Below are 21279 nucleotides of genomic sequence, written 5' to 3'. Positions count from 1 at the left end.
AAAATAGGTTTTGCTAAATATTATTAGGTGGAAGTGTTATTGTTTTAAAATGATATGTTTATTCCATTTTATTTGTGCATATATTGAAATGAGTAGACCTGTTCATGGGCCGGGCCGGGTTCGGGTCGGGCCCACAAAAAATTTCAGCCCGTTTACTAGGCCTGGGCCCAGCCCGGCCCGAAATATGGGCCTAAAATTTTGCCCAGGCCCGGCCCGGAGAAAAAATATGGGGCCCGGCCCAGCCCGTTTTTAATTAAAATTAAAATTATTTTTTTAATAAAATTAAAACTAATTGTTATTAAAATTAATTGTTAGTAAAATTATCAAATTATTAATTGTTAATTGTATTAATTGTTGTAATAAAATCTAACATTTGATTAGTAAATTTATCAAATTATTAATTGTATTAATTGTTGTAATAAAATCTAACATTTGATTAGTAAATTTATCAAATTATTAATTGTATTAATTGTTGTAACAAAATCTAACATTTGATTAGTAAAACAAACTTGATGTTTTATATTATTATTTTGTAACACTAGTCAAGGAAATGAAAGTAAATAAACTTAAAATAAAAAAACTATTATATTTTAAAAATAAAAAATATATATTTAATATTTTTTGGGCCAGGCCGAGTCGGGCCCAGGCCAAAAAAATCTTGCCCGAGGCCCGGCCCATTTTTTAAACGGGCCTAAATTTTTGCCCAAGCCCATATTTCGGGCCTATATTTTTACCCAAACCCTCCCATATTTCGGGCGAGCCTTCGGGCCAGGCCGGGCCACCCGGCCCATGGACAGGTCTAGAAATGAGTTCATTGATTAGAACAACTGATCACATTGTCACGATGATGTGCTGGTAAAAAACATTACTACTTGCTATTCAATGATATTTTATAAATTTGCACAACATTATTTTTTTAATTGGCATGTTTAACTAATATGGTAATTTGTTATAGACAATGTGAGTACTGCATCTTGAGAGCGCGTGTTCATAGTCCGAGCTACCAGTCAAATGAACATACTTTCCCCTATTTGGATGCCTTAGGATTTGGAACGACAGCATTGATTAGGACATTTGAGCTTAGGGCCAAATTAATATTCACTTTGGTTGAGAGGTGGCGTCCGGAGACCCACACATTTCATTTGCCGTGTGGGGAGAGTTAGAAAATTAGAATGACATAATAAGAATAAAGATGATGATAATGTGATTCTTTTGTGTATTTTCCATATCACAAACATTACAAACAGTAATGGATTTATACATGAAGATAGTAGAGAGAAACCATGATACGTGTTAACAAATCATTGACAAAGGTTGTTAAGAAATGTGCTGATGACAGCTCATTGAGTTGGTTGAGATAAAACCACACATGTTGATCTTTTGATGATGCAGCAATTTCATGGTATTGAGAAATTCTGTTGCAGTATAATATTTGACTTTTTCCCGTCTTCTTCTTTTCTATGTTGCAAAATTTGTGGAGTCAACAAGACATAGCCGATTGCTAAAATGAGAAAAATTGCGAGGTGGTATTGACTTTGTAAAGATATCAGCTAGTTGGTCTGTTGAGGGAACATAATTTACGCTTAATTGACCAGCAAGAACTTTTTCACGAACAAAGTGTAAATCAATATCTGCGTGCTTCATTCTAGCATGATGTGTAGGATTAGCAGCAACTAAAATCGCAGCTCAGTTATCACACCAAACAATGGGTGTATGGGAAGTCTTTACTCCAAGTTCTTCAAGAAGATGTTGCAAGCTAATAAGTTCAGACACACAATTAGCAAGACTACGATATTCTGCTTCAGAAGAAGATCGAGATACAATTGATTGCTTCTTTGAAGACCATGCCACGGGGGTTGACCCAAAGAAAATGCAAAAACCCGATGTAGAACGTCTATCTTCAATCGAAGAAACCCAGTCGGCATCAGAAAAGGCAACCAAAATAGGGTCACCCGGTGTGAACATAGACCATGATGAAGAGTGCCAATGAGATACCGAAGAACACGTTTTACAGCTTTCCAATGTGTATCCAACGGATTTTTCATATATTGGCTAAGTTTGTTGACACAATAACAAAGATCAGGACGAGTGAGGCGGATATACTGAAGTGAGCCAACAATTCTTCGGTAAAGGTGTCCATCGGGAAATGGTGACCCATCAGTGGAAGATAGTAAGGGACTTTCAACCATAGGTGTTGGAGTAGGAGAAGCACCAAGAAGTCCAGCTGTAGATAGTAAATCAGTGATGAACTTGTGTTGTGTTAGGACAAGACCCGAAGAATTACGAGTAACTTCGATGCCAAGAAAGAAATTGAGATTACCAAGATCCTTTAAGAAGAACTCAGCATGCAGCTGTTGCACAACATTAGAAATTTAACTAGGAGAACTTCCCGTAATAACGATGTCATCAACATAGGCCATAAGATATAGTTTTGAACAAGAAGAGAGCCGAACAAACAAGGATGAATCAGTCTTGGAGGGCTGAAAACCAAGTTTACCAATAAGAAAACTACGAAGAGTATTAAACCATACTCTAGGAGCTTGACGTAACCCATATATGGCCTTCTTTAATTTTCAAACAAGTTGAGTACCATTGTCATCAAAAATTTCAAAACCCGGTGGTTGAGTCATATAAATATCTTCATCAAGAGAACCCTTAAGAAAAGCATTATTTACATCTACTTGTCTTAAGGGCCAATTATTCATTACTGCTAAAGTTAAAACAGTACGAATGGTAGTTAGGCGAACAACTGGATTAAAGGTTTCGACAAAATCTAATCCAGCTTGTTGTGAGAAACCCTTTGCCACCAATCGAGCCTTGTACCGATTAATAGAGCCATCTGACTTTTTTTTTGGTTTTAAATAACCATTTACAGCCCACTGCTCACCTGTTAGGTGGTAGAACGCATAAAGTCCAAGTCTCATTTGCCATCAAAACACTTAACTCATCATGAACTGCTGCCTGCCAGTGTGGAAACCTCATGACAACATGTATGTCAGTAGGGATATCAATGGAAGAATCGATTACCTCCGTAAGGTATGTTTTTAGTTTGAAGATACCTGTTTTACTACGAGTGAGCATGGGATGTTGATTAATACTGGGTTGGGGTAATAAAGATGAGTAAGACTTGGGATTAGTGATAGGTGCAGATGGTGTAGGTAAAGATAAGGGGCATAAATGAGACGTTTAATTGGTGGATGGTGTTGTGGTGGGATCCATAGGAGTGGGAAGATTGGTGGGTGGTGTTGTGATGGGGTCCATAGGAGTAGGAAGATTGGTAGGTGGTGTTGTGGTGTGACCCGTAGTGATAGAAGAATGTATGTGGGATGAAGGGTTGTGTGTAAGAGATAATGAGGGGTGAATAACGTGTGGGGGTTGTAAAGGGGCATTGGGAAAGGGATTAAGAGTAGGTGGTGGTAAAGGGAACATGGGTGTAGAGTAATATATAGGTGACAGAGGTGGAAGATTTTTTTTAAAGGGAAATTCATTTTCTGAAAATGTTACATTACGTGATATGATTGTTTTACCATCAAGGGTTAAGCATTTATAGCCTTTGTGAATGGGAGAGTATCCAAGAAATGTACATGAGGTCGATCGAAAGTCTAATTTGTGGGAGTTATATGGTCTAAGGTTTGGAAAACAGAGACAGCCAAAAACACGAAAAAAAGTATAATTAGGTTTTCGAACAAATAGTTTTTCATAAGGTGAAATATTACCAAGAGGTGCAGATGGCAACCGATTGATAAAAAATATAGCACTACTGAAGGCATCGTACCAATACGATAGAGGCATAAAGGCATGAGCAAGTAGAGCAAGACCAATGTCAACAATGTGTCTATACTTGCGTTCAACCAATCCATTCTGATCCCGATGTATGAGAGCAAGAGAACCGATAAAGAATGCCATGCTACTGAGTATAAGAATTAAGTGCCTTAAATTCTCTTCTATTATCAGATTGAAGGGTTTTCAACTTACAACCAGGAAGCCTTTCAGCCTGACTATGAAAACTCATAAAGGCAACCAAGACATCTGATTTATTCTTAAGAAAATAAACCCAAGTGTACCGAGTATAAGCGTCCGTAAAGGCAACATAATAACTATACCCATTTAAAATCATTGGAGCTGGGCCCCATACATCCGTAACAATAAGCTCCAAGGGAGAATTATACACCGTATGAGACAGAAAAAATGGTAAATTATGTTCTTTTCCAAGATGACACGCAACACAGTTACTAAGTTCTTTATTGCCATGAATGGAAACATTACAATCATTTAAAGCTTTCTTTAGTATTGAGCTACATGGATGACCCAAACATTGATGCCACAAGTCCAAAGAAATACGAGTCTTCACAGCACAACAGCAAGAAAAAAATTCAGATGAAAGAGCGAATGACGGTGTAGATGGCAATCGATACAGCCCATTGTGAATGGAACCTTGAAGAAGCACATCACTTGTCTTCAAATCACGAACAAGACAATAATTAGGATGAAATTCAAAAACAACATTATTGTCTCTTATAAACTTTGACACAGATAACAAATTTTTTGTTATTCCAGGGATATGAAGGAAAGAGTTCATATAAAGTGGACGAATAGAAGACAAGACTGATGACTGACCAACATGAGCTATAAGTAAAGAATTTCCATTACCAACAAACACTTTACCTGAACCGAGGTAAGGAACGCTAGAGGTTAAAGAAGTCTCGGAACTGGTCAAGTGATGAGTGGCACCAGAGTCAGGGTACCAAGCATTATCATCTAGGAGAGTTGGAGTTGCAATATGCGCTTGAGGAGTTTGAGAGACTGATCATGTGGAAGCATTTGAAGTTCCAAAAATAGTAGTAGCACTTGGTCCTAAGGTAGTAGCGCTAGTAGGCCAAGATGAAACAAATGGATCCTGACCAGTTTGTAGAGGAAGTCCCGTATTCAAATGTGTATTTGGACTAGGTGTCATGGTGGACCCAATTAATCCTGTGTGCATCAAGGTAGTTGTATGATAATGACCAGGAGTAGCCCAAGATGAAGCATAACCACCCAAAAGAGATGGAGGGGCACACATGTTGTTCATAGCTTGAACCGGTAATGAAGTGGGCATTGATATGACAGATTGTGGTGATGGAAATGGTCGAGAAGCATTTCCTTTAAATGATGGATCAAACCTATGGTAACATCAGTCAACAGTGTGGCCAATTTTACCACAAAGTTGACATTGAAGACGAGATGACGATCGACCCCTCCCTCTACCTCGAGAACCTCCACCAGACGATGGCCTGTAACTTGGAAAAGCAGACGGCGAAGAGGCAGTAAAAGCAGTATTAGACTCAACAATATTAGCTGATGGAGGAAATTCAATTACCATAGATTGTTGACGGGATTCAGCATCAAGTAGCATTGTAGAAACAACATGAACTGTGGCTGGTGTGGGAGTGGCAGAAATAATAGTGATAATAGAGTCAAATTCAGAGGGAAGTCCATTGAGAATGGCTGTGACTTGTTCAGGTTCACTTATAGCTTCCCCACAACTTGCAAGTTGCTGGCAAATAATTTTGATTTTTATAAGGTAGTCCTTCATTGCTAGATCCCCTTTTTTTAGAGTGTAATAGCCGACGGTAATGCATGAGCCGTGATGTAGTTTTTCTTCCAAAGAGAGTTGTGAGAGCACTCCAGATTTGGGAGGCAGAATCAAGACCAATTAGATGATAAAGAACAGTGGGGCCAACAGAAGAAAGCAGCCAAGAGGCAAGAGCGCTGTCCTGCTGCTCATACACTTCAAAGGCAGGGTTAATCTTGACACTCCCAGATGAATCCATAACAACCCGAGGCGGTGGCTCAATCGAACCATCAAGATACCGCTGGAGTTTGAAAGATTTGACAGCAAGAAGAATCTGCTGTTTCCAAAGCAGAAAATTTGTATTATCCAAAATGAGAGTAAGTTTCTTAGGGGAGAACATCTTACTACCGGAAGAAGAATCAGTAGAGGTTGAGAAAGAACCGTCATCCACCACCAACGATGGTGGGTCAGACTGAGGAGAGGAAGGCATTGAAAACCTGCTCAGATACCAAGTTAGAAAATTAGAATGACATAATAATAATAAAGATGATGATAATATGATTCTTTTGTGTATTTTCCATATCACAAACATTACAAACAGTAATGGATTTATACATGAAGATAGTAGAGAGAAACCATGATACGTGTAAGCAAACAATTGACAAAGGTTGTTAAGAAATGTGCTAATGACAGCTCATTGAGTTGGTTGAGATAAAATCACACGTGTTAATCTTTTGATGATGCAGCAATTTCATGGTATTGAGAAATTCTGTTGCAGTATAATATTTGACAGGGAGTGCACCATCACCTTAGAAGATGTTGCATTGCAACTCGGGCTCCTAGTTAACGGTGTTACAATCACAGGTTCAAGTAAAGTGATTGAACCCATGTCACTTTGCTATCAATTGCTTGGATGATCATCAGATGATGGTGCTGCTAAGTTTACCAGTTTTAAATTTTCTTAAATAAAGCAAAATTTTGAAATTTTTTACCGAGTAGTGTCTTCGAGTGAGAGAAAATGTGTGTTACTCAGGCGTATATACTGAAGCTGATAGGGGGTACTCATGTTGGACGCATGTAATAATAATGCCCACCTGATGTACTTGCCTTTGTTGGTTGATTTTCAATATATGTTTGTACAGTTGGGGTTCAACAGTATTAGCAACATTTTACCTTAAGCTTTTTGAGCAACAAAGCGTAATACATAAGACATAGGTGGATGTCTGCTATTGTTGTAGTTCTAGGCACTGTACAGGATGTCATTTCTGGCATCACAGACTCACCAACAATATGTTTCCCACTTTTAAATAAGTAAAAAAATATGTTAAAACATTGATTAAGAATTATTTTTTTATGAAAATGTTATCTAACAAGTTTGATTTCTATCCAGATGGTGTACTTGTTTGGGAATTAGGAAGTCAGAAATCCTTGTTGTGTACAGACAAATGATTGAAGCATATGTCGGGAGGAGGTAAAACTTTTTCAAAATAAAATTATATTCATGTCATGTAAATATTTTAGTATTGTTATTTTACTCATGTCACTATAATAATGTTATTAATTGTGCAATTCGTGTGGATGTCATATGTTGCGGGTGTAATTCTCCAATCGACTTACCACCACTCATACGTGTGGTGCATTAATGCACTCGTTTTGAATTTTCAACCGTTGAGTGGTACAACGAGGATCTGGTTTTGCGACAATTTGAGTGTTAACAAGATGTTTTGGACGTTCTAGTCAACTTCGATGATGTCCACAACATTAATAAGAGGGGAAAAGATGTAAATAATTGGACATTGGAGCATCAACAATGGATTGTAATGTGGAATGTACGGATGCATAGAAGGCCTCGGTTGGACTCTTATATGGGGATTTCACGCCCTTGGTCCATTACCTATGTTTGTACATGATAACGGGTTGTCGTATGTGTTTGGTGGTCAGTTGATGGTGGCCCCTAAGCATATGCAACGACGAAGGCATTAGCAAAATGGATCGAGTCGATCCTATCCTCATCGAAGACATCTGCCTCCTGCTCTCAAGCTCTAACCTAAACCTCTAAAGACACAAACACAATCAAAAGGTAGTTTTTATCATCCGGAGTTGCGCAATAACAATTTGGTGTTGGAGTTCTAAGGCTACTCCTACCGTTCGAAAGTACCCGATTCCAGTTCTAATTATCAACAACCGAGGTCATCAATGATGGTTGATATGTTTAGCTCTACACCCCAGTACTCTACACCTCCTAGTCAAATCTTTGGGACATACCATTTTCTAAGTTACTTTGATACACCCCATGGTTCATCGATGGATGATGAAAATGCAGGTTTAGGTGAGAAAAATCTCTTGATTGACTGTCGCGAGCACCCAAGACGTCAGTAAATGACACCACAACGTTTCACCCCACGGACAACTCCATCCAGCCATCAATTTTGATACATGTAAATTGTGAAGTAATTGTACCATTTTTTTCTAATAAACTTTATTTGTAATTATTTAAAAGGTTTCATTTTTTTCCCTTCATTTTTTTAAAATTATTTTTGTAATTATTTGCAGGAACAAATATAATTAATAAATTGTTTAAATTAAAAAATTGTATTTCAAAATTTTTCTTTTTATATATTTTTAATTAACTTATGAAATTTTATTAATGCAATTGTCTGAATTAATGTTGAATAGGAAACCAAATATTTTTTAATTAATGCTAAATATGGAAAAAATTTAATGAATGAGAGCAAATATTTTTCTCATCATGATTTTAATTTATTACGTACATGAATTTAATGCATATTGTTTCAATTTTGTAATAAGGCCAAGTTTGCCTATAGTTATTGAGAATCATGAAAAAAATGTAGAAACAAATTTAATTCAATCTGTGAAGTTGATTAAAATACATTTGAACATCGGGTACATAAATTTATATTTGTCTTGACTGTGATGATTGTCCAAAATGGAAGTTTCGATACGGGCACTTGTTTCTACTGTGGCCAATAGTCCTGCAAAGACCACAACGTTTGGGTTTGTCTTTCTCCCTCAAGTCCATGTCATTTTGAATCTTGCTGACTTACGTCCGACCCTTGGGTACCTTATGTAGCCCCGGGTTTGGGAGCAACTCGAATGTAGGCGAAGGAGCTTCCTATGTCGAGATATCCTTAAAGGTGGGGAACTCATTTCCCCAAATATGTAACATGCATTTCAAAGTGTACACCTCATCGATATATTGCTCACAATCAACATTGGCCCATGCACAAGCTGTATCAATGTGTGAACACGAGTACTGAAACGTCTAGAACCTCCCGTAGTTGCACCGCCTGTTTCAGTTGTGTAAGAAAACTGTTTTCAAATTAGGTTTTTTCCAACAATCCTCCTCCCAAAATTATAGCAATTTCCACACTAATCTTTTATTTCATTTCAACAAGTTTTACACTCGTGTTAAACCTCATCCCTATTTGATGGCATGATTCAAATATACAACCAATTATTGTTTGGAAAATTACTCCATCGAAATGGACGTATACGAAAAATTGATTATTCATCTTCAATACTAAACAAGTCATACCATTTTAAAGCAACAAAAAGAAGTTTTTATCAAATAATATAACTTGCATCTAATACTATTAATTATCAATATACAGTCACATAATCATACATAATAGTAAAATAAATTAAAAAAACATAAAAATAATTACAAACTAACATTATTAATTCAAACTTGATTTCTAAGGTAAAAAAGATCTTGAATTCTCAAATGAAAAACAAATATTGTTGATATTCAATTTTAATTTTTAACAACCCTTTTTTTTCTCTCCCGTTTTATTTGTTGAAACCATAAACAATAAAAATTTGTTTTTTTGGTCGTGGGAGGGGTATATATAGGATATTGGTGCCGCCACACTGACAGGCACCACCCATTAAAAACAATTTCTTTTTCTTTCTCAAAACGGTTAAATTTTTTTAGATTTCAAACCAGTGTTTCTTCACTACTTGGCAATGCCATCTTACATAACTTGTTTTTTTATTCTATGTCAACCTTTTATTTTTTTTGTCAACCATATTTTAAAAAAAACCAACCAGTGCCGTCAATGTGTCAGACGACACCACTATAAAAAAATATTTTTCTTTATATTTGTATACTAGTTGTTTTCTATTAAAAAATCGTATTTTTGTCGGTGTCTCCTAACTACTTGGCGGCACCAATTAAAAAATATTTTCTCTTCATCATCGGGATTGATGGCAGCAAGGGTGAGGAAATCACGGCTGGTGTTGTTTGAGAGTGTGGCAACACTCATGTTTAATGTAAAAAGAAAACACCTTTTGTAAATAATGGAGGCATAATACCAATTTCGTAAGTTTTTGTATTAATTTTATAAAAAAACCCGAAGAATTTCACTTTGGTGGGTGGTAAATCCTAGTGAGAGTCATAATGAAACACAAGACGCCTAGGCCAATAGTGTCCCTTAGCTTCACCAATGTGATCAGATCTGTTTCTATCTTTTGGACTAAATGTTTTGTCGCACAATATGAATAGGGGGAAGCCGCAGTCCACAAGCATAAAGCTTTCTTGTTTGATAATGCCCTTTTCCCTATTTAGGAGAAATGAGGATGTCCCAATTATTGATAAAAAAAATGGTCTTGTCTCCATCCCAACCCACTTTTCTTAAGCCTCATAGGCAATCTTTTTCTTTTTCCAACTCCAACGAATCCCATGTAGTTAGGGGGAAAGCATCCATCCATGCCAATACAAAAACTTATCGATATTGAAGTGTTTACAAGTGATGCAACATACACTGATACACAAACACATTTAACATATCAAAAGTTTTCCTAGGTATCCACATCTACTTCGCACATAATAATCAGAATATCCAAACTAAAATATAACAAATTGAATGTCCATCAATATCCGAAAATGTATTATTTATGATACAGTTGTTCAGCAGTAGGTAGAGTTCTTCAAGCTTGCAGTTTTCCGCCTATTCTATTTACCCGCAGAAAACCATTGAACAACAATAGAAACAAAGATTTCTTATGCACTTAAATCTTACCTTTATGCAGTGGCAGAGCTCAAAGCCCCATTCCATAGCATGTATGCAATCGGTGTATCTCGATGTATCATTTTAAATTTATCTTTAGTTTTTAAATATTTTCCATATCCATAAAGCTGGAGTCAAAAAATTATTTTAGAGGTCAATATTAAATAATAAATTTTTAACAAGATCAAAATATAATTTATCATTGTATATAATTATTATTTTAAATTTTTTTAAGAGATTAATTTAAAATTTCATCATTTAAAGGGCAAAGTAAAATTTTATCGTATATTAACTTATAATTTTAAAATTTTAAAAGGATTAAAAACATTATTTTACCATTTCAAGGACGAATGCCATTACCCCTGCTGCTTGGATTACATCATTTGAAAAAAAATAATTTTGAAGATATTTTTTATATAGAAAATATTACCCTAGCATAATTTGGATTTATTTTATTATTTTTAATAATATAAGGACTAAAATGATTCATTTATAATATTATGCGTGACTTGATTGGTGATTACAACCAACCAAACTCGTATATTTCTTTTCCTTCTTTCTTAAATTAAAATTAATATTTTCAAATTAAATTAATTTTGACCAAATATATTCACTTCGATTCGTCCTCTATTTTAAAACCAATTGTGTGAGGGGATCTAAATTCGTTTGGATAAAAAGATTTATAATGATCAAATTGAAAAATATTGTCAAATTGAAGGACTAAATATTACTTATCCCCAATTATCATTCCATCAAACTCAAAGCCCAATTATCAGTATCCTGACTCAAGGCCCATCAATACAATCTCCTTTCCCTCTCTTTCACTCGCTTCCAAAACTGGCGCCACTCTCTCTGTCTTCTCATTTTCTCAAATAATCTATCCCAAGTAGTACAACGTATTCTACCTGCAATTTAATCGGCGGTTCGATCCGATTTGAAAGAGAAAAAACAAAGAATAAGAGGAGATGTCTCTAAGACCGAGCGCGAGGGCCGAGGTTCGAAGGAACAGGTACAAGGTGACGGTTGATGCGGAGGAAGGTCGCCGGAGGAGAGAAGACAACATGGTTGAGATTCGAAAGAACAAGAGAGAAGAGAACCTTCTTAAGAAACGCCGCGAAGGACTTCTCGCTCAACAACAACCGCAGCAACAACAGTTGCTCTCTTCAACTGCCGATTCCGAGAAAAATGTAGTACATTCAACTGATCAATTGATTTGATCCATCGGGTCATGATTGATAATTAGGTTCAACTTATTGTCTTACTTCAATTTCTGTAATTAGATAAAAAATGTTATTAGTGTTACTGGTGTTATAAAGTTGCTGATTAGGAGTAGGTCAATTTGTGTTACTGACATGAACTGAAATGCATGTTGAACTTATTCGTTTTAGTAAGCCTATAAAGAATGGATAGGACTATTTGCTCTTTTACTATTGAATCAAACATGATTTTGACGTGTTTATAATCTAATTGTAATCTAATTGCAGTTAGAAAGTCTTCCGGCTATGGTTGCTGGCCTTTGGTCAGATGACAGGAATGCCCAGCTTGAGGCGACCACTCAGTTCCAGAAGCTACTATCAATAGGTCGATATTTTGTTTTTCTATTTTTTCTTGTTGCAACTCACTTTTAATTTTGCATTTAGAAGTTATTACTTGCTCTTAATTTATCTTCAGATCATGGTCCTCCAATCAATGAAGTTGTACAATCAGGTGTTGTTCCTCGCTTTGTTGAGTTTCTTGCTAGGGATGACTTCCCACAGCTTCAGGTTTGATATTTTGATACTGAAGTTATTAGGATTTTGCTCAATCTCTTTGGTAATGTTTTGGCTGTTTTATGGTTTAACTGTTTATATGCAATCTTGTGGGTTGTAGTTTGAGGCAGCTTGGGCTCTCACGAATATTGCCGCAGGGACGTCAGACTATACCAAAGTTGTAATTGATCATGGAGCTGTCCCTGTATTTGTTAAACTTCTTGCATCTCCAGCCGATGATGTACGCGAGCAGGTAGATATTGCAGTCCGCAAGTAACCTTATTTTTATTAATACAGTTTAGTTGCATTCTAATACGGGTTATCATTTTCTTTTTGGAATTATAGGTTGTTTGGGCCTTAGGAAATGTTTCCGGAGACTCACCTAAATGTCGCGACCTGGTCCTTGGTCATGGTGCCTTGATGCCACTGTTGGCACAATTCAATGAGCATGCCAAGCTTTCTATGTTGCGAAATGCTACATGGACTTTGTCAAACTTTTGCAGGGGCAAGCCACGGGCATCATTTGAGCAGGTTGGTCTTTCTTGACTCTTGTAATATGAATTGTTTGGAATTATGACTTTTTTTGCTGATGTCCTTTGCTAACACGTATGCTTTTGAAATTCAATAAGCAGACAAAGCCAGCTTTGCCCACTCTTGAGCGTCTTATCCATTTGAACGATGAGGAAGTCCTTACAGATGCATGCTGGGCCCTGTCATATCTCTCAGATGGTACTAATGACAAAATCCAAGCTGTTATTGAAGCAGGTGTCTGCCCCCGACTCGTTCAGCTCTTGCTGTAAGTACTGGATCATTTTGCTTTTCAAATTGATTTTTGATTTGATGTATATGTTTATGTTATTGTTTGTCCCTTTTTCTTTTGAAGAAATTTATTCTTTGTCTGTTTCTAGCAGTTGCTTGTGAATTCTGGATGTTTTGAATATCCTCACTTATTTTTCCTTGTTAGTCATCCATCCCCAACAGTCCTCATTCCCGCGCTTCGCACGGTTGGAAATATTGTTACTGGGGATGATATGCAGACTCAGGTATGGAATATTTAATGACATATTCATTTCTTTCTCTACTGCTATTCTGATTTCTTTCCTTTGAGATGTTAGCTGACTTATCCTTGTTCTGGTTTTGGCTGGTTAATTGCATTTATATCTACACGTTACACAACTTAATATCATGTATTCTCTCTGACTCATCTATTGGTTCTTTGTTGCTTAAACCATGTTGGGGCAGTGCTGTCCTTTCTATTACAATTATTTTGACTGTCTCTGATATGTCATTGCAGAAGCCATTGGTGCAATACTATATTTGGTTAGCTTAATATTTCAATTTTGTTTTTCAGGCAAACAACAAATTATGCCTTGCATTAATGTGCTAGTATTCTTCACAACTCTGATTTGACTGTGGTTTCTTTAAAATGTGCTTCACATTTGATGATGTCAATAAATGTTAGAAGATTTTAAAGCTGGGTATCGTTTCTAATGAAGTTTAACTGTTGGGGTTTATTATGAAAACTGGATAGCTATATATGGTTTCAGTTGACATGCTTATAGAAAAATTTGTTGGAAAACATAAACTCTAGATGTGTTCCCTCTTAAGAAAAATCCAGAAAATTAGAGGATTTTGATTTATGACAAGATTGTAGACTGAAATAATTGTGTACATGACACATGATTCCGGCATGTTTTGTTACTTTTAGGCAAATATGATTGATGCATCTTCTTCATGGTTAATTGGCATATGGTGAGATGAATCATAGTTTATGCCCTTAATTAATATTTGGATTAAACGGTCTTTAATTTTTAGGATTGAGTTGACAATGTCATGTTTCTTTGGTCAACAATGTTTGTATTCATATCACTACTTAGTTGCCTCTTGCTCCAGTACTGTGATGCTACATGTTATTTCCACTTTCAGTGTATTATAAACCACCAAGCTCTTCCATGCCTTTTGAACCTGCTGACAAATAACTACAAAAAGAGTATCAAGAAGGAAGCTTGCTGGACCATTTCAAACATCACTGCTGGAAATGCAAACCAGATACAGGTTGGGAAATTTAGTACGACAAATCTATCGTTGATGTTATAGTTTTCAATTGTGGCCTTTTCATCCAGTTTGAATAATTCAGTTGGTGTGTGAATTGAAAATGTTTTTTTAGGCTGTAATTGACGCTGGCATTATTGCTCCTCTAGTCCATCTACTTCAACACTCTGAGTTTGAGATCAAGAAAGAAGCTGCTTGGGCAATTTCAAATGCTACATCTGGTGGCAGCCACGAACAAATAAAGTATAGTTTTTTTTGCCATAATCACTATCTGGGTTCTTCATGATACAATTTTCCGTAAATAATTAGTTTCTGTTTTATTTGCCAGGTTCCTGGTGAGCGAAGGTTGCATTACATTGTGTGATCTTCTAACCTGTCCTGACCCAAGAATTATCACTGTTTGTTTAGAGGGGCTTGAAAACATTTTGAAGGTTGGTGAAGCTCAGAAAAAATTGGGTCACACCGGAGAATTCAATGTCTATGCTGACTTACTTAATGATGCTGGGGGGTTGGAAAAGATTGAAAACCTCCAAAGTCATGACAACAATGAAATCTATGAGAAGGCAGTGAAGATTCTTGAAACATATTGGGTGGACGATGAGGATGAGCCACTACCCCCTGGTGATGCTTCGCAATCTGGTTTCCATTTTGGAGGCAACCAACTTCCTGTTCCATCTGGTGGATTCAGTTTCAGTTGAAGGTATGCATTTGAATTTGTCTGCTAACCTTCTCTGAGGAAGTTAACATGATCTTTTAGGAAAATTGATATGTTAAATTGTAATATGGTTGCTCTTTGGTTCTGCAATTTCACATGTATCTGAGTTGCTAAAACTCTGTACTGGAAACTAGGATGTAATAAATGTCACCATAATTAAGTAGTGAAATAGATTATACAGTTTGCCCCATGCTTTTATATTTTATAACAAAACACCATTTTGCTGATTTGAGTCGCGTAATGAGTTATAATGAGCTTTCTTTGTAGCAATTGGTGAAAACAGATGCCGCTAGTGGTCAAATAATTTGTAAAGAGATGGTGTGTGTTTATGCCAGTTCTAGTTGCCTACAAACTTCTGAACTTGTATTTTTATGTCTTGATTTGACTGGATGCCCTAAAGACGTTTTTGGATTTGCAGGAGACCTGGTTGGAGTAGAATGAAGCTCAGATGGAGTGTCATTCAGAATTCACAGATAGTTGAAGTGACGCCAAAGTATGTTTTCAAGAAGATGTTTTCAAGAAGCCAGAAAATAAAGACAGGGTGTATGATACCACAGTTGAAGGTCTAGAAGCCGTACAAAACCTTCTTCTTCTTCTTTTTGTAACATTTCACATGTGATAGTTAATTCTTTTATGCACCTTAATATTATTAGATGCAGGAAAGAGGCATGCAGCACCAATCCTCCCTTTTATATCAATACCAATTTATGCTCCTGCATATGCGGCAAGGATGTATTAGCTTCCAATATAAATGGTTAGTTTTAGATATGGCTTTTATCAGAAAGGCGCACCAATGTAGGTTGTGAAAGGGAAATTTTTTCATTTCCGGTAATGTACAAGTCAAAAACCTGAAAGATGCGCCGGAGTTTTATGTACCGAATGTTGAATGAGTCCGGTGGTTCTAAATAGAATTTGATTCCCAAATATTATATGTTTCATGCATTCTTGCGGACTCCTGATTTCATTGTGTGCCCCAACTATGCCCATCTCTGGAGATCAGCAAAGTACAAAAGAAAAGAGTATTTTGTTTTTACTTGAACGGCGTGTTAGGCCAATTTCCGGAAAGTGCAGGCGGGCCCTGACCGGGTGCTTCGTTTTAACTCTATTCGCAAAGTACATTTGGTGCTGTGGACGGGATATTAGGTGATAGCTGAAGTCTGCATCAGACTTATGATTAGGGGCAAGGCAAGCAAAATTTGATTTGATTCAATAAAATTGAAATAAAATTTGAATTTCGAGTTAATCAAATCTTGAATAAGTAATTTGAGTTTTGAGTTCGAGTTGAGTTAAATTTTACAATTCGAATAATAGATTAATTTGAATACATATTTAGTCCATATTAATTTTGAAAATGAACAAATTAGTCTATTAACCAAAATTGTAAAAAAAATTATAAATTATAAAATATTTATAAAAATTCCAAAATTCATATTTTTTAAAAAGATTCTAAAAAATATAAAAAGAAAGTTAAAATTTTAAATTTTTTCTAAAATAATAATTTTAAAACTTAAATAAATTAATTAATAATTCAAGTTTATCCTAAAGTATCTTATTTTTTATTATTTTTCTTTTGAAAATATTTTGAAATATATATTTTTTAAAATTATGTGCTATAATATAAAATTAGTTATACTATAATAAGATTTTAATTTGATATATTAAATTTTTTAATTTAACTCAAATAATTTCACTCGATTTGATTCGATATGTCTCAAATTTCATTGACTCTAGAAAAATTTTAAAATTGAGTTAGAATAAAATAGAACTTATCCACCCTTTCATATCATAAAATAAAAATCGTTAGCTCAAAACTCTTTTACTTAGATTCGATGGAATACTCGGTGATGATTGCCTTTGAAAAGCTGGGAGTATGACAAACTTGCCTGTATCATAGCAATTATTAGTAGTAACGAGGGTAATTCTGTAAAATCATGGACTCTAGGAACAACCCCAAAAATGACCCACCATTGGTAACAGGAAGCAACCTGAAAGTTGGCTTCGTTTCTAGACAGACTACTTCACGTGAGGAACAGAACCAGATTGTACATGCTTGAATGGGCTATTTTTATTTGAACCACTATTTTCGAACATAATCCTTATTCACAACTGTGGTAAACTAAACCTGTTCACTCATAAATTCAACTTATGCTGGCCATCATTGTCTGCTCTTAATTGACGAGCTTCATACAACAGAGAGATGAAAAGCCAAGTAGCTTTCACTGATGAGGACGAGTGTGAGTCATGTAGATTGGCATACTGTTGGTGGCGAACAGCTACTAAATTCGATGAATGTGCTAAGCTGAAGCTGGACTTTCCTGACGTTTCCATTCTAACGCCTAGGCTGAGACTGCTTAGAGAACTGGAGAGATTGGCTCTCATTGCACCTGATGGACTAAACGAGCTTCGCCACAAGCTTCTTGGGTATCGTTCAGGTGACTTCTGGGTACCCATTGGAGGCATCAACAAGGAAGATATGGATATTCCTCCCGTGAACACTATTCTCTTGGTGGGATTCTCTGGTTCCGGCAAGAGCTCCCTTATAAATCTTATGTACAGCATTCTTGGTCGGTCTGGCTTAATACCCTTTGCTCAAACATCATCAGGTGAGTTTGAAGTTGCATAATTTATACTTTTATTTTTATTATCTAAAATCAGTAATTGCCTTGTGTTGTGAAAAAGGCTTAGGAAATTGCAGCAAAAAGAAGATTTTTAAGTTTTCTCATTTACATGCAGGAAGTTGTTCCAATTACACAACCATGTACATGGAAGAACACAATGTCCTGAGATCAATGCGAAGCGGTTTCTGCGTTTACGATTCAAGAGGGTTCGATTATGGTAGAACAAGGGAGGCATTGGAGGAATTATCGAGTTGGATGAGTGAAGGGGTTCATCATAACCAGCTTTGCTTGAGATATCGCGACAGCAAAATGATGACAGACGATATGGAAAATGATGACATGGGATCGTCTTCGAAGTTCGTGCTGAGAAGAGTGAATTGCGTGATAGTGGTAGCTAACATGGCAGAGATTTACCAAGCTTTAAAAGCAGGCGATTTGAAGCCATTAGAGGCCATCAGACAGCTCTTCTGCTGTGCTGCTTTGCGAAACAGCAGTAAGTTTTGTCTTTAATTGCCGCAATCATAAATTAATAACAAATGGCACATACCATGTATAACGATAATGACGCTTTCCCAATTAGCTCAAAGGCATGATGAACCGAATGGTCTTTTTTTGTGCTCATTCGATGTCCTTTCTGTTCCAGATCCTTGAACCATACGTTTCACAATTCCAAGTCAAGGTTTCCCTTATTATGTGTTGTTAGTACTATCATGACCATTCTTAGTCATATCTTACATTCTAAATCTTCCTCAGATGAAAACCCTCTCGTGATCTTGACACACGGTGACTTGTTATCCACCGAAGAGAGGATCGATGGCAGGCTGAAGATATGCGAATGTCTGGATATATCGGAGGCCAATGGCGTTTATGACATAGTATGCCTTACAGAATACGGATTTCTCGAAGAAGAATGTGATCCAGTGTCAGCCTATGCCTTAACTGAAGTTGTGTACAGGGCACTGCTTATCGCAGATAGAGGACAGCTCCCAAAGAAAAGATTCCATCACCGGGCACTGTTGATATTACTATGCCTTGTACGTTTCATCGGTGTATGCTTTGCTTTCCTAGCTGATGTTTGTTCCAAACTTGGGGAGAAAGAGAAACTGAGGATATGAATTCAAGAGATCAACAGCTTAACACCAAGGATTTTATTTTGACTCACTGACTTGACATGCCGGACCGAGTTGAGACTCTTCACTCATGTCTTATTAATTTGTAACCATATGAAAGAATAGGACCGTTTGGTAGCGTAGTTACGCAGTCGAGAAAATTGTTGCTCGTGTTTGTAATAAATTTTGGAACATACTTGTTTTCTAATTTCCTCTTCAAATTGCAACAAGAACAATTCATCCTTTTCACCACACAGCTGTAAAAATGGATGATTTGGGCATCTTATGAACTTTAAAGCAGGGAAAAAGAAAGAGGGCTTCATCTACCATCAAGTAAACAAGTTGTATATAGGAATGGATCCTTTTGTCTTGGTGTTCATTAATCCATATAAACCAGAAAACTAGGGAGGGGGTGTTGTCAATTGTGGTACCCTTTTATCTTTTCATTTGGGTCTTTAGTTGTGGTACCCCCCACCAACATCATTAAATCTTCTGCTCTCTTTCTATTCTTAATGCATTAGAGCACCCTCTCTCTGTTCTTTTTTTTTTTTTTTTTGTTGGTAAAATATCATAAAAAGAAGCCTTAATAATGTATCTAAGTTTATTAATTACTTTTTCCTAAATGTTATTTTTTTAGTCTAATGTGGTGCAAAAATTATACATTTTGATACTTTTTAGTGTTTAATTCAAGTTTTATAGTTGACTTGATGAGAACTTATAACTAGCTAATAGTATTAACAATTAACTTCCATCAAATTGACCTTAAAACCCAAATTAAGTAGCTGACAAATTAAATGCAAAAGTAAGCAAATTCACAATAACACTGAATTTATTTTATTAATAAAATCATGAAAAATTTTAACATAATTATATTAGCAATTAACTTTCATCAATTTAACCATTAAACCTGAATTAAATCCTAAATAGTTAACATCGTTATCTTTAACTACTAAAATGTATCACTTTTTATCAAATACAAATACCAAGCGCCAATTGATATATTAAACCTAAAAAAGACATTTATTGAGCCACTCAAATTCAATTATTGTAGTTTATTGTCTTGCACAAATGCAAATGTATTAATTTCTATTCCCAGGGGTTAATAGATTGATGAAATATTTACATAAAATATCAAATTAAAATATATTAATTTCAATTAATGTAATTTTGAAGGTAAATAAATTAATTATATAATTAATGAGTATTAATATCGATGACTCTATGTTACGAGCTTAATCAAATCATTATTATACAATTATTTTGAGGGGAAATGAATAACACAATTTATCAAACATTCATTCATTATCATATGTAACTACGAATAAAAAGCATAAGAGTGTTAAAATTATTGTACAATCATAAATATGAATAAAATATAATAGACCATAATAAATTAAAAATCATGATCAGATTTAAACAAAAAATAATCTAAATAAAACTCACATGTGCATAATAAAATTCAAATCTGGATCATCAAAATCTCAAAACATCGACCTTATTAACACAATAAAAAAATTTACTCATATAAATAAATGCTTGATATTATAGTTTAATGATCAAAATACCAATTTTTTAAGCTACGTGGACGGAGAAATGGATTGAATTTCATTAACTATAAATATTTTTAATTTTATAATCATCTTGCTTTTAAATTTCAACATTTGAGCTCATCATTTAGTTCAGAATATGCTTTTGGTTGGGTGTAATAGTAAGCCACATTGCACTCTTAAAGAGAAAAATATAAGTTCAAACCTTGAAGACAACATTGTTGGGAAGGATAACCACGAACCACGTGAATTGTAAAATGAACATGCATAATATATATGTTTTTATTTTTTTATAAAAATTTTAATGTTTATATACATATTCATTTCAAGCATTATTTTATTTATTTTACTATATTAAAAAGTTTTTTTACAATAATAATTTTAAGATATATATATATTTAAATATAATTATATGTTATTGTTTAAATAATTTAAAAAATTTTATTGACGAGAAATAATTTTACTAAATTACATAGTATTTATTATTAATTATTTATATTAGGCCAATGACGAATGAATGAGGGTGAGGAGTATATGTTTAATGTTAGAGAAAGAATAGCCCAAAAATATGAAATGCTAGAGTAATTAGGATACTTATTTTTATTGTTAACTTTATTAATATATTGTATTGTTAAATACTTTTTTGGACTAACATATTACATTGGTTACTTTTTTTAGAGAATTTTTTCAATTTTATAATTAAAAATTCTACTATCAAGTATCATATAACAAATTAAGATGTAATTAGAGTCTATTAAGCAGGTTTTTTTAAGGAATTAATTTTCTTTTAATTATAGGAGAATGTAATTAGTGCTGTGGTATGTACTATTATTTGTGTTGTACTTGGATATTCATCTAGATATAAAAGATTGTGTTAGACCACTAATTTAGTCTTCTTCTTTTGGAAAA

The 21279-nt window shown here is 35.1% G+C and overlaps 2 protein-coding genes across 4 annotated transcripts; both read left to right on the top strand.

Moving 5' to 3' along the window:
• Positions 1-11404: 11404 nt before the first annotated feature.
• Positions 11405-16038, top strand: LOC107954255 (importin subunit alpha-1). Of its 3 annotated transcripts, XR_005915727.1 has the most exons (12): positions 11405-11768; positions 12066-12162; positions 12253-12344; positions 12451-12582; positions 12675-12860; positions 12962-13125; positions 13294-13372; positions 14256-14384; positions 14497-14624; positions 14710-15081; positions 15515-15659; positions 15750-16038. XR_005915727.1 is itself a non-coding variant. In XM_041096645.1 (11 exons), the coding sequence occupies exons 1-10, from the start codon at positions 11547-11549 to the stop codon at positions 15077-15079; spliced, it is 1599 nt and encodes a 532-aa protein (XP_040952579.1). In that variant the 5' UTR covers positions 11405-11546; the 3' UTR covers positions 15080-15081; positions 15515-16038. The 3 variants fall into 3 exon arrangements, 2 of the variants coding, with proteins under 2 accessions (XP_040952579.1, XP_040952580.1); XM_041096645.1 differs by having other exon boundaries at positions 15515-16038; XM_041096646.1 differs by having other exon boundaries at positions 11692-11824; positions 15515-16038.
• Positions 16039-17190: 1152 nt separating this feature from the next.
• LOC107954256 (uncharacterized) lies at positions 17191-19026 on the top strand. Its single transcript, XM_016889761.2, has 3 exons — positions 17191-17699; positions 17830-18207; positions 18468-19026. Exons 1-3 carry the CDS (start codon positions 17294-17296, stop codon positions 18827-18829), a joined length of 1146 nt encoding a protein of 381 aa, XP_016745250.1. The 5' UTR covers positions 17191-17293; the 3' UTR covers positions 18830-19026.
• Positions 19027-21279: the final 2253 nt, after the last annotated feature.

This window comes from Gossypium hirsutum, chromosome D07 (assembly GCF_007990345.1).
Source record: "Gossypium hirsutum isolate 1008001.06 chromosome D07, Gossypium_hirsutum_v2.1, whole genome shotgun sequence".
Lineage (NCBI taxonomy): Eukaryota > Viridiplantae > Streptophyta > Magnoliopsida > Malvales > Malvaceae > Gossypium > Gossypium hirsutum.
Note: the sequence above shows the minus strand (reverse complement) of the source record. Positions and strands in the feature narration are given on the sequence as shown.

Excerpts from the sequence above, each read along its gene's own strand:
- LOC107954255 (XM_041096645.1), top strand. The coding sequence starts at position 11,547 with ATGTCTCTAAGACCGAGCGCGAGGGCCGAGGTTCGAAGGAACAGGTAC. Across the intron at positions 11,769-12,065 it reads CTGCCGATTCCGAGAAAAAT|TTAGAAAGTCTTCCGGCTAT; the intron begins GTAGTACATTCA and ends ATCTAATTGCAG. Across the intron at positions 12,163-12,252 it reads CCAGAAGCTACTATCAATAG|ATCATGGTCCTCCAATCAAT; the intron begins GTCGATATTTTG and ends ATTTATCTTCAG.
- LOC107954256 (XM_016889761.2), top strand. The coding sequence starts at position 17,294 with ATGAAAAGCCAAGTAGCTTTCACTGATGAGGACGAGTGTGAGTCATGT. Across the intron at positions 17,700-17,829 it reads CTTTGCTCAAACATCATCAG|GAAGTTGTTCCAATTACACA; the intron begins GTGAGTTTGAAG and ends ATTTACATGCAG. Across the intron at positions 18,208-18,467 it reads TGCTGCTTTGCGAAACAGCA|ATGAAAACCCTCTCGTGATC; the intron begins GTAAGTTTTGTC and ends AATCTTCCTCAG.